The sequence below is a fragment of the Penicillium taxi genome, assembly GCF_028828555.1.
Source record: "Penicillium taxi strain IBT 34144 chromosome Unknown utg000005l_segment0_segment0, whole genome shotgun sequence".
Lineage (NCBI taxonomy): Eukaryota > Fungi > Ascomycota > Eurotiomycetes > Eurotiales > Aspergillaceae > Penicillium > Penicillium taxi.
Genome location: NW_026643207.1, coordinates 2,196,310 through 2,207,756, shown reverse-complemented (window position 1 = coordinate 2,207,756; position 11,447 = coordinate 2,196,310). Strand labels below are relative to the sequence as shown.

General features: G+C 46.6%; 4 protein-coding genes across 4 annotated transcripts; 1 reads left to right on the top strand and 3 right to left on the bottom strand.

Moving 5' to 3' along the window:
* Positions 1-75: 75 nt before the first annotated feature.
* Positions 76-1,425, bottom strand: N7495_008160 (Dor1-like family protein; the record flags this gene model as incomplete). The annotated part of the gene is made up of 1 exon (XM_057210811.1): positions 76-1,425. One exon carries the CDS (start codon positions 1,423-1,425, stop codon positions 76-78), a length of 1,350 nt encoding a protein of 449 aa, XP_057060354.1.
* Positions 1,426-1,715: 290 nt separating this feature from the next.
* On the top strand, positions 1,716-3,489 carry N7495_008159 (acid phosphatase DET1; the record flags this gene model as incomplete). The annotated part of the gene is made up of 2 exons (XM_057210810.1): positions 1,716-1,730; positions 1,789-3,489. The coding sequence occupies 2 exons, from the start codon at positions 1,716-1,718 to the stop codon at positions 3,487-3,489; spliced, it is 1,716 nt and encodes a 571-aa protein (XP_057060353.1).
* A 1,663-nt stretch (positions 3,490-5,152) lies between these two features.
* Positions 5,153-6,445, bottom strand: N7495_008158 (uncharacterized protein; the record flags this gene model as incomplete). The annotated part of the gene is made up of 1 exon (XM_057210809.1): positions 5,153-6,445. The coding sequence occupies one exon, from the start codon at positions 6,443-6,445 to the stop codon at positions 5,153-5,155; it is 1,293 nt and encodes a 430-aa protein (XP_057060352.1).
* A 2,436-nt stretch (positions 6,446-8,881) lies between these two features.
* On the bottom strand, positions 8,882-10,767 carry N7495_008157 (uncharacterized protein; the record flags this gene model as incomplete). The annotated part of the gene is made up of 4 exons (XM_057210808.1): positions 8,882-9,165; positions 9,263-10,012; positions 10,075-10,232; positions 10,325-10,767. The coding sequence occupies 4 exons, from the start codon at positions 10,765-10,767 to the stop codon at positions 8,882-8,884; spliced, it is 1,635 nt and encodes a 544-aa protein (XP_057060351.1).
* Between the last annotated feature and the right edge of the window lie 680 nt (positions 10,768-11,447).

Sequence of the window (11,447 nt, the reverse complement as noted above, 5' to 3'; positions counted from 1 at the left end):
GAAACTATTTAGAAAAGTATAATAAGTGTAAGGTTGAATTAATATAGTTCGGTAAAATAAGAACAACGCTAGTGATCAATGTGCAGCCACTCGACTGGTCAGCTGCTCTAGTCTCCCAGCTAAAGCCCGGTGTTTGCGCATCACTTCCTCCCATTCACATTCAATGTCCTCCTCCCCACTCAGCTCAGTTAAAACCATACCAAAGTCACCTCCCAAGCGTCCCAGACTGGCTGCACAGTACAGCAGTTGTGTCAGCAGGGACTCTCGCGAGCTCCGATCCCGGACATTGGGAAGATAGGTTCGCATAGTGTCGGTGAGAAGTTGCACTAAGTGCATTGGGAATGTCGCAAGAGCTGAGGGAAGTCTTTGGAATGAATCATGGGTTGGAGTCGATGCATCAGGTCCCTTCAAGCCTGGAATGGCAGGTTCGGGCTCAGACTGCTCCGAGACGAAGATATTCTTGTACAACGAAACTATGGCAAAGCTCTGCTCGCGGAAGATCTCAATGTATCTTTTTAGATAGCGGTCAGTCTGTTGACCACTAGCTAAATTGTCAGATTTGCCTTTATTGCTTGTTCTTCGTTGAGTTTCCTGGTCTGCAAGTTCGCGAAGTGGGTCCAATGCCTCGAGCGTTAAGACCAGATTTGACAGTCGACAGATCAGAAATATGGCGCCCAGCGCTCCTTCCCCAGATCCACTCGCGGCACCATCGGCTTGTAGCGTTTCCAGATCAGGGGCGACTCGTCGCAGCCAGCCTACGGTTCGCATACCAGCTGCTAGGCGTAGGTTCTGAGCGCGAAGCCCCGCAATTAGATTAGTTGTCATCTCTTTCATGGCATCCTCGGCCTGGGATGCCACATCTTGAATAAGTGGCGATTCTGGGTATAGGGTCTGTAATCTTTTGATGTGCGCATGTAGGTCGAGGGCGGATGAATATGTAGTCGACGCTGCGCCTGCGCCGGAGTTGGCAGATGCTGCCGACACGGCGGTGGACAATAGAGTGGGTAATTCTAGAATATCGGATAGTCGATCGACATTCCGTGCCAATTGCATGGCTTTCTTCCGTCGTCCGAGAGCAGCATTATCTGTGACCTTGCTGTATTTGGTGGAGAAGCTGACTGTCTCCTGGTCGAGTTTCGGGATGGCATCACGCAGCTCCTGGGCCTCTTTTGTTAACTTTGGAATCGATGTGCGAAGTGTAGATAGATTGTCGGATGAAGTAACGAAGGCCCTATGCGACCGATTGGATAGGGCCTGGAGGGAGAGGAGAGTTGAGTGGGAGGACTGGGCGAGAGACTGAAGTTCGGTAGTCTGGAGGGTTTGAAGAGACAGCGTGGATAAGCGATTGAGATATGATGATTTGACAGCATCAGAAGACTGAGATAACTCCGGAGGAACTAGTAGCTCTAACAACGAATCGGCCATGACGTGTGAACGAATATAAGGTGATTGAACAGTAAAGACCGCTCACTGAATGGAGCAGATGCGATGGTCCGTGCGGCGATGGAGTGTATTTTGCATCTTCGCGTGTACCGTTTTCTGCCTTTCGTCTCCATTCTGCGCTTCTTTTTGATTTAGCAGTTGCCTTTATTGAATGAATAATTACATATGGACTCATTTGACCTTTTCTTGTTGATCTTTCCTTACTTTGAAACATTTGCATATATCTTCGAACCGAAATTCCCCGCATTCCCAGTTTCTATGACCTTGCAGACATGGGGAAACCACGAGTAAGTAAACCAACTGTAAAGTGCAGGTTTGTGGTAACTGACTGAAACCTGCTCATAGATGATCATTCTCATCCGCCATGCGCAGTCCGAAGGCAATAAGAACCGCGATATCCATCAATCTACTCCTGATCATCGAGTGAAACTCACACCCGAAGGACATCGTCAAGCACTGGAAGCTGGTCGCCGGCTTCGTGAGCTCTTACGCCCGGATGATACCCTCCACTTCTTCACATCTCCCTATCGTCGGACGAGAGAGACTACCGCAGGTATTTTGGAATCTTTAACCTCGGACTCGCCCTCTCCCTCGCCATTTCCCCGACAAACTATCAAGATCTACGAGGAACCCCGACTACGAGAACAAGACTTCGGTAACTTCCAGCCATGCTCAGTGGAAATGGAGCGGATGTGGATGGAGCGAGCAGATTACGGGCATTTCTTCTATCGCATCCCCAACGGCGAGTCCGCAGCAGATGCGTACGACCGAGTGAGCGGATTCAACGAGTCTCTCTGGCGATTGTTTGGTGAAGACGACTTTCCAAGTGTGGCTGTCCTTGTCACGCACGGCCTCATGACCCGTGTCTTCCTGATGAAATGGTATCATTGGAGTGTGGAATACTTCGAGGATCTGCGAAACATCGACCATTGCGAGTTTGTAGTCATGACTCACAACTCTGACAACGGCAAATATAAACTCCAGAATAAGCTGCGCACATGGTCTGACTTGCGGAAGGAGAGAGATTCTGAGAAAAATCGTGAACGGGAGACGAAGGGCCTAGGCCCGGCGCCCGCTACGCCTACAGAGCAAGTCCCTATTCGGCGGAAATGGGGTGGCTGTCCTGATGGCTGTACGCATGGCTTCTCTGTAGATGGCAAAAAATCTGCTCGGTCTAAGATGATAGAATCGATGCGCTATGCTAACAACCCACCCACGCGAAAGACGGATGACAGCCTTGAACAACCAATATCGACCACTAGATCCCAACCCACGAATGAGAAACCCACATTATCAGAAGAGAACACATCAGCTCGACTTGTTACCGGCAGCCGGGATTCAAAGAGTGAATTACAGTCAAAACAACAATCGGCAATGGAGAAAGAGGATATCAGAACCGGAGATTCTAGCTCCGATACTCGAATCAGCACCAGTCCCCGTCTCACTCGACCTAGTCTCCGTGATTTCAGTCGACACAGTGAAGACCACTTGCTCCACCCACCAGTCTCATCGGGTTCCTCGGAATATATGAAACTCGCCCTCCTACATTTGGGAGGTCGCGATGGAGGCGGGTCCTTAAGTGGAGCGAATAGCCGTGCTCCATCCGAAGACGGAAACGAAGAATACCATGGTCACCACGCATCTCCCCTCGGCAAACCCATTGTTCACTCTCGTCAACACTTCCGATCGGCATCACAGGACCTTGAAGAAGATGGTGACGACGAACTGAGCGCCAATCAAACTAAAGAACTCAGCCGACCTCGGCCACACCATAATAATCATCACTCTGACACTCGCATCAAGACTCATTCCTATAACCGTACTACTCGTCACTTTGAAACGTCATCCACTTCACAGCAACAGGCCCGGAGAACCAATATCCTCGGCGACGGCGAGGATGTCGGAAATTACTCGGACAGCAACTCTGCAGAGACCGAGTCTCACTCTCATGCGCATGCACTCGGTAGTGACGGTGCTACTTCAGAAGAATTGTCTTTAGAGGATCAGCAGCGAGAAGATCAAAGTATACAGGGGAGTGTATACTAATATTGATTCGCGGCGATGAAAATACATTTGGCTCATGCAACGAGCTAGATCATTGGATGAGGAATGACTAGGATATAAATATTGTGATATTCATATTGGTATTGATTAAAGCGTTATGACTGCGACAATGACATGGATGAAATCGTCATGATTCAAGATTACTACCTACACATGTCAAGAGGGACTCTTTTCCGAGAGTGTTTCATTATTATTGAGTTTAAGAATGATACCTTATTACTATGCTATTCTTTCCATTCTACGTCAACTGAAACGGCGAAGTAAACCCGCTTGTCCTGATGGTCTATAGGAGTAATTCCAAGAGCGGGAGATAAATAGAGATAAATAGTAAAGAGAGAGATGCAGAGAAAGAGAAGTATCCATCAGAAGCCCTAGATGCATTGAGATGTAAAAAGATGTGGATATGATAGAGGTACCTATAGAGAGGGGCATTTTGATATCATCTCCAACAAACTACATAGACTATTAGTTCAGAAATCTAGACTAGAAATTTGGGACCAAGTGGTAGCTAGTTAAGAGTAAGCTAGATATCTTGGTGTCCACTTTTAAGCTCTCATCTTTTAAGGGATCAGCCCTCAAGTTTTGAAGTGAAACATAAGGACGGAGGGTATATTGTAGCTGCATAAGTCTATTGATATTTACAATGTACAAACTATCATGAGCTAGCTACAAAAGAACCAAGCAATCAGAGGCAAAGATAATAGTTTGCCACAATTTTTTTTCTTGTTTAGAATGATCTTGGTGTCATCAAGGACCAGAAGCTCAAGAGGAAAATGTAAACCAATAAGCCACTGGAAACAGCATTGAAATCTCCTAAAGGAGTTCTGGGGAATCGAAAAAAAAAGAATATGGTTAAAGCGATTAATCGGCGATTAACGCAGAATGGCTGGGGCCAACGAAGCCAAGAGGAGGTTGAATATTAACGCCTGACACTGATTGCAGCGTGGGGAATTGAAATGAAGTAAGAAGAATAATGTACCGACATCAAAAGGGGGAGAGCTGAGAATGTCAAGAAAGAAAGGGCTATCTATGTGTGAACACTGCGAGACGAGATGCCTTGAAGCGCGAAATGCTGAGCAAAAAGAGCACTCGAAAGAGAGAAAAAACCCGAATAAGAACCGAAGTCATAAAATAATAAGATAAACTGATGGGATTTTGGGGATTCGTTATGGTCGTGACTGCGGCCGCGGCCCTCCATCGGCAAAGGTCGGAAATAAACCGAAAAAGCCGAGTGAAGCATACACTCTCCGGATGAATAGGTATCGCGGGTAATAAGATATCGTGAGTGAATGTAGCCGGGGCGCGCCATTGTCGCTGCGTTGAGCTATTTTCCTCTTTTTTTTGTTGTTTTGAGTTTTTCGCTTGGCATCGAAGGAGCAGGCGCAGAACAAAAGTACTTTTCGGAATGAGTAAGGCGCTCATAGACGATGTTTGGTAAAAGATAATCGATATATCAATAGGCACAAACGTCGGTGCGAGCAAGAAAGTTAAGATAAAGTCGGTATCGTCGAATGAGAAATTGAATCCATGCGAAAAGGATCGACGTCGATTCAATAAAAAAGTCAAAAGAGTGGCACTTCCCTAGCCTGCCATCACAGGCTGCAGGGAAGGATAGGCTTGGTCGCACATGTAGTGCTCAAGGTGATTAAAACAGTAATGGCATCCGCACGAGGATCCATGACCAGTCCACACACTCGGGTATGATGGAGTGTGCGGCCACAACGGGGTGTGGGGGGTACGATGGAGGCTGCGAGCGAGGAACAGACTGTTGAGGCAGATAATGCGTCTGGGGCATCCAGGAATGCGAGTACGGGGGTGGCGGGTTCTGGTAGCTCAAAGCGGGATAGTAAACGGGAGTACTGGGGCCAGTGTAAGCGGCAGATGGGGGAGAATACTCGGATGCCGCTGGGTTGAGCCACGAGTTTTCGTTGCGCTGGTACTGGGGAGGAATAGGGCCTTCGCCTTCGGGGGACAAGGGCGCCTTGGAAACAACCGGGGCCTGGTGAGGTCGGACAAGATTAGTCTTGATAGGCGCGAGGGTCTGACGAGACTCCTGTGCCCGAAGGTTTGCCTTGGCACGCCAGCTCTCCCAGCGTCGGCGCCACGAGTTGTACCCATCATCCTCAGCATACATCCGGGTGTGGAGCTTCCAGTCGAAAGCGAAGAGCCACTCCAACTCCATCTTGTTTAGCTCCGCCACAGGGATGTTGCTGACTTCAGACCAAGACTTGTTCTGGAAGGTGTTATCATCCAAGAACTTACTTCCCAAGATAAGGGAGACAGTCAGCATGCGATAGATCTGGCTAGTGCCATTCTTGAATACACGCTGAGATGACAGCAAACGCATTCGGAGAGACAGGTAGAAAAGAGCCAGCAAAATAGTCGAGCTTGGCAGGCGGGTCGACGACAAGATCTGGTAGACGTACTTGCGGAACTGAGGGGGAGTAGAGGATCCTGGGGCGATGCTTCGCGCGAAGTCAATATCTGATAAGGTGATTTTGGTGTTGTATAGTGCATACATTCCCTGGGCCATTTCCGCGACGAAATCGGACATGCGTTCCATATCATAGTCAAGGTAGGTGGCAACACCTCCGGTGGCTTTCTCCTCCTTAGGCTGCTCTTGCTGCATCGGGGCAATATCCTGGCGACGGTACTGTTGTGGAATAGAGCTGCCCATCGGGGGCAACTGCACATTAGTCCGGATGGGTGGCAGAGAATTGGCATACATGCCATGTTCGATAGGAGGGTGGGGGTACAGCGGATTGGGCTTCAAAGACTGCGAGTATTGCTCAATGAATTCACATCCATTCTGGTGGTAGCGAGGAGGGAACGCGAAGAAGCCCGACTTGTAGTGCGCTTCATCGCCGTAAATTCTCTCAGGGGGGGTAGGAAGCCCGTGGCTTGGCAGGCCATAGCCTGGCGCATAGAAGGACGGCATTGCGGAGAGAATTGAGGAACAACCCAGACTTAGGGACGGGGGCTGTAGACACTATTTGTTGAAAGTCAGCACCAGGTTATGGGAAAATAAATTTGAAATTGGAACGCACCGTCTACTGCACCGCCAAACCCTAATGCTGGATGGGTTAAGAGGAGGGAGCGAACAAACGATCGCGTCGCTCTGCTCTTGAATCTGTTGAAGTGAACGTCTCTAGTTGATTGACATGAGGGAGTCGATTTTCAACCGAAGGAAGTAAAGAACAGAAATTGAAGGAGTGCAAAATTGGTAAGGCCTTCAAAAACTTCGAGTCACAGGATCTGGACAGATGTAGGATTGGAATTGGAAGTGCGCGTGTTAACCCCACTTAAATTTGAAATCAAATCCGAGATTGTTGAGGTCGTGCGCGCGTCTTCACTTCTGAATCGAAGATTGTTTTTTGGAGCGCGAATCAAACGAAGAACACCAAAAGGGTTGAGAGAAATTGATTTCCCTCAGGAAGAGGCAAACCTCACAAATAGTGAGATCAGCAACGACACTTAGCGAAAAGCTCGTTGGAACGGAAGAGAGTTGGGGGTTAGAGAAGGGAAGAAGAGAGAGAGGACGAAAGGAAGGAGAGGAAAAGGGGAGAAGGGTTAAAGGAAGTGAAATTGTGTGGAGTGAAGTCCCGTGACAATACGTAACCAAAGTTACCTAATAATTAAGAATTCTTTAGAATTCCATACGGGGTCTCGACCAACTACCGTCACAGAACCTATGATCCGAAACTTGTATTATTAATTCCATGACTCCTGATAACTAGATTTAAATAGATTAATACATGTTTCCTTAGTACAGAGTACCAGTATTGAATATTTAATATTTAATATTTATCCACATTATTGGACCATAAGCATGGGATCAGGCTAATACTAGTTGAACTATTCCTAACTATTCCTACTCCGTAGTAATCTCCGTTTAATAATACAGATGCAACACCATCAAGGAAGGGAAATAAAAAATTCAAAAAGTGAAAATTCTGAAAATCTAAATCGGGAAAGTCGAACATGTGCGGACTCCATATGACTAAGCCAAATTTGTATTTTTAACAAAAACAGGCCAAAGCGTGACTGCGTCGTAGGTATAGACATTCCACCCCCGTTGCTTGGTCTACTAAGATGACTTCTTCATCAATATGCTAGTTTCTAAGGTTAATAGTAGGCTAGTCTTTACATCTTGACTCCTTACAAGCTGAAACATAATACATAACAAGACAGCTACACTTACACTAGATATATCACCCCGTACAACTAAGCAAGGGCCAGCAAAGACTGATGACTTGTCACAGCCTCTCTGACTCACTAAAAGCCCCATGCTCTGGGCTGTGATACCTGCAGGCAGCAATACATAGCGTCATGCCGACAGATAGGCCGAGAGGGGCAAATTCATCACAGCCACTAAAATCATTGAGGCTGGGGCCATGCACCTGGGCAACTGATTAGCTATTTTATGTTTACCGCTTTCTGTTATCTGAGACTGTAATATTTACCTGCCATGTCTTGCCCTTCAACGTCATATATCCTGCCCAAATTCCAGCCATCCCAAGACATTTGAATATCGAATTAGGAGGAATACTGTAGTCTATAGATGTTTAAAATTCCATTAAAACATCTATTTGATTCTATCGCCAAGGGTTATGAAAGCGTTCTTCATCTTCTCAGTCTGGGGTCCAATCGATTCCTTACCGAAGATGTATCAAATTAGGGCTTATGACAGTAACAGCTACCAGCGGGGTGTTGGGTTTCTACGTGCGGGGTGCAATGCCCAGGACCCGGGGTGTCCGGGACCTCGGGAGCATGCTTTTTGCCCAGGTGACATCAGTGTAATATTTCTTTTCAATCAAACCCCGCATAAAGAACCTCGATCAGCTGAAGCTCATGGGTCCCAGCAGCTCATGGGCTATGTTGGAGGCCTTTCTGCTTAACTATTGAAGGAGACTGTTGCCCAGGTGATGCATAGGCAAGATTTTCAAGGTCATATGTCCAATTTCAAGGTTCAACAGCAACTGTAGGCGCCGGGGCAATATCCAATGTCTACTTGTAGAACACCAGGACTACTTTGGGTACGACCTAATCAATCTGTCTAAACACATGCCCAGGTGCCAGTGCAGCTTGCCAGGGTCGGAATGATCATTCAAACTCTAGAGGTGCACAAATGTGCTACCGCCATGACCAGAATTGAGCATTCTAGCGATTCCATCAGTCAAGTGTTGATACCTGGGCATGAGGCTCATTTTGACTGTGCATATATTACTCCAGCCAATCTCAACTCCAGGACTGATAGGATTAGATACGTGAAGTATTTCAAACCGAAAACTATCTAAAACCACGTATTCCAGCAGTGGGCCCAGGGGCTATCTATTTATCTACACCGACTAATAGTACCCACTCCAGCACTAGGCTAGATTCTACTCATAGTCAACCACAAGGCTTCACAAGACATGGCTGTATGATCTTTGCTCTCATAGAGCACCCCGGTTCCATCTTCTCCTGGTGCCAACTCCCATTCAAAGGTAGTGACCAACTTAGCGAGGGCTTGCTTCATCTCCATATAAGCAAAGACCTTTCCAACACAGCTGAACGGGCCTAGACTAAATGGGAAAAAAGCTTTCGGATTGTGATTCTCTGGAGGATTGATCCAGCGGTTTGGGTCCCAAGTGTGTGGGTCGGTGAAGTTTTCAGGATCTAAAGAGAATTAGTAACCTGTCAACATATACCTAGGTAAGAACCTTGGAATTGGATATAGGCAAGTCTTCACTTCCCCTTCAGAATTCATACTTACCACGCTGGATAGTCCAGGTTGGGCAGCTAACACTGACATTTCCAGGTATATAAGTCTCCCCAAGATAAATTCCCTCAGGAGGCGTAAGGCGTGGCAACCCAGATGGCACAGGAGGATGCATTCGTAGCGTCTCGTCAATAACGCCCGTCAACAACGGAAGCGCCTGAATATCCTCCCACTTCAAATTCACAACATCCGCATTGGCAGCCTTGATCTCCTCCCGAAGCGACCGCTGTATTTCGGGATTGATAGCAAGATAATACATGCTAAAGGTCAAAGCAGAAATAGTTGTGTCACCAGCAGCGAGAACTAGCATAATCATATCTTCAATTTCCTCCGCATAGCTCAAAGCGATTTTCCTCTTTTGGAATATATAAGATAGCACGTCTGGTGAGTTGATACCGGAAGCTTTCCGCTCGGCAAGAGTCTCTTCTGCAAAATCTATGAAAGCCTGCTGCGGATTCGGTAGACCCGGGAGACTAATTATGATTCTCATTAGCCATGGAAGTGCGGCTAGGGTCGTTCCTGCAGCCATAAATTTCTCAAAATCCGTAATTGCCGGGTGCAGTTTGCCCGATTCCAGACAGTTGTATGATTTGCTGTATCCTAGGGAGCCGACCGTGTCGAAAGCAAAGCCCTTGAGCCAGTGGTTTATTAGGACGCCTTTTTCGCCCTGTTCAGCTGCTTTGGCAATGCAGCTACTCATTAAATCGACATGGTGATACAGTTTTGGGAGATAATCCAGGCATTCTGTACATGATATGGATTGTTAGCCCTAGGTATCTGTAAAACTGGCCTGTCTCAGCACATACTCTTGGCGCTAAACGCCTTGTCCCATACCGGCCTGCGAACTCGATGTTTTACAATCGATTGCTCTAGCTGCAAGCTCTTTGCGTCGCGCAAACCGTAGAACGTGTTCGATTTCCCGCATTTAGTACCGGCTCCATAAAAAGCTGCCACGGCGTCTAAACTATTCATAGACAGGTAATTGGGTGCTATGTGTTCTCTTAGCTTTGAAATACTTAAAAAGGCTCCAAGATCAAGCGTCACACAGAAAAACACTTACCGATTCGTACTATCTGTCCATATTGACGATGTAGGTCATCATGAAGCTCGTATCGCTGTGAACCTGTCGTAAGCTTGTAAACTCCCCACCACGATGTCAGTCGCGCCAGGCTAGGGCCTGGGAATGATTTTATTGGATGGCGAAAGAAGCGATAGATAGAGATGCTAGTAAATAGCGAAGCGAAGAAGCTCGCATTGGCGAGTCCTATGAAAATGGCTGAATGCAAAACTCCGTCGTAGGTGGACAACCATAGCCAAAAGGCAAATTGAACGCAAATATACGGAAGAAATAATTTTCCTACTAGCCTGTCGACATCATGGTAGCGAATGAAGAACGCATGAGATGTGAGACCGAGGATAGCGAGGGGTACGATGATCTGGCTGTGTGTGGTGCTTTCTGTAAATGTAGTATCGGGCGTCGATAATGTGATATTGGTCATGCTGGCTTCTATTCCGGCTTTTCGACTGTTTCAGAGTCTCTAGTGGCTTTCCAATCAATATTGCAAGATGCCGTAGTGGAGAGAAATCCCTCAGGAGTTGTAGGAAATACCACGCATTTGTATTCTACCATCACCTCTTATGCAAACCCCTCCCCCTTACTTGTGATCTACGTCTGTCCAAAAAGTAATGTTTGGTACTTCTTGACCTACTAAAAGCTCAATTTTCTGTCGCTTTTTATAAACCGCTTATTATAATTAAACAACTTTCGTACATCATCTTCTTTGCAAGTAATAAAAACTTGGAATTGAAATTTCGGGTCAAAAACTTTAATTCTAACTAATATGTAATATGATCTAAAACTCCGATCCAAAATGACCCGAAATACGACCTATAATATAGAAACCATTCCTCTTTGAATAGAGTATAGCCTTTCAGAGACATAAAAGTTACCGGAGCCCTCTGTTATCGAGTTCGGATATAGGTAGCATTGCATTCCTCCCCAGGCTTAGATTCTTCGATTAAAAACAGAGATAAAAGGTGATTTATATCTCATCAGACCAGAATATCGTACCCCACTACTCCTGAGTCCAACTAACATACACCTGAGCCCATACCTAACGAACCTGCCGATTTGTTTTTGAAAGAGGAGGTTTCCGGAGGGTAATACAACAAGAATATC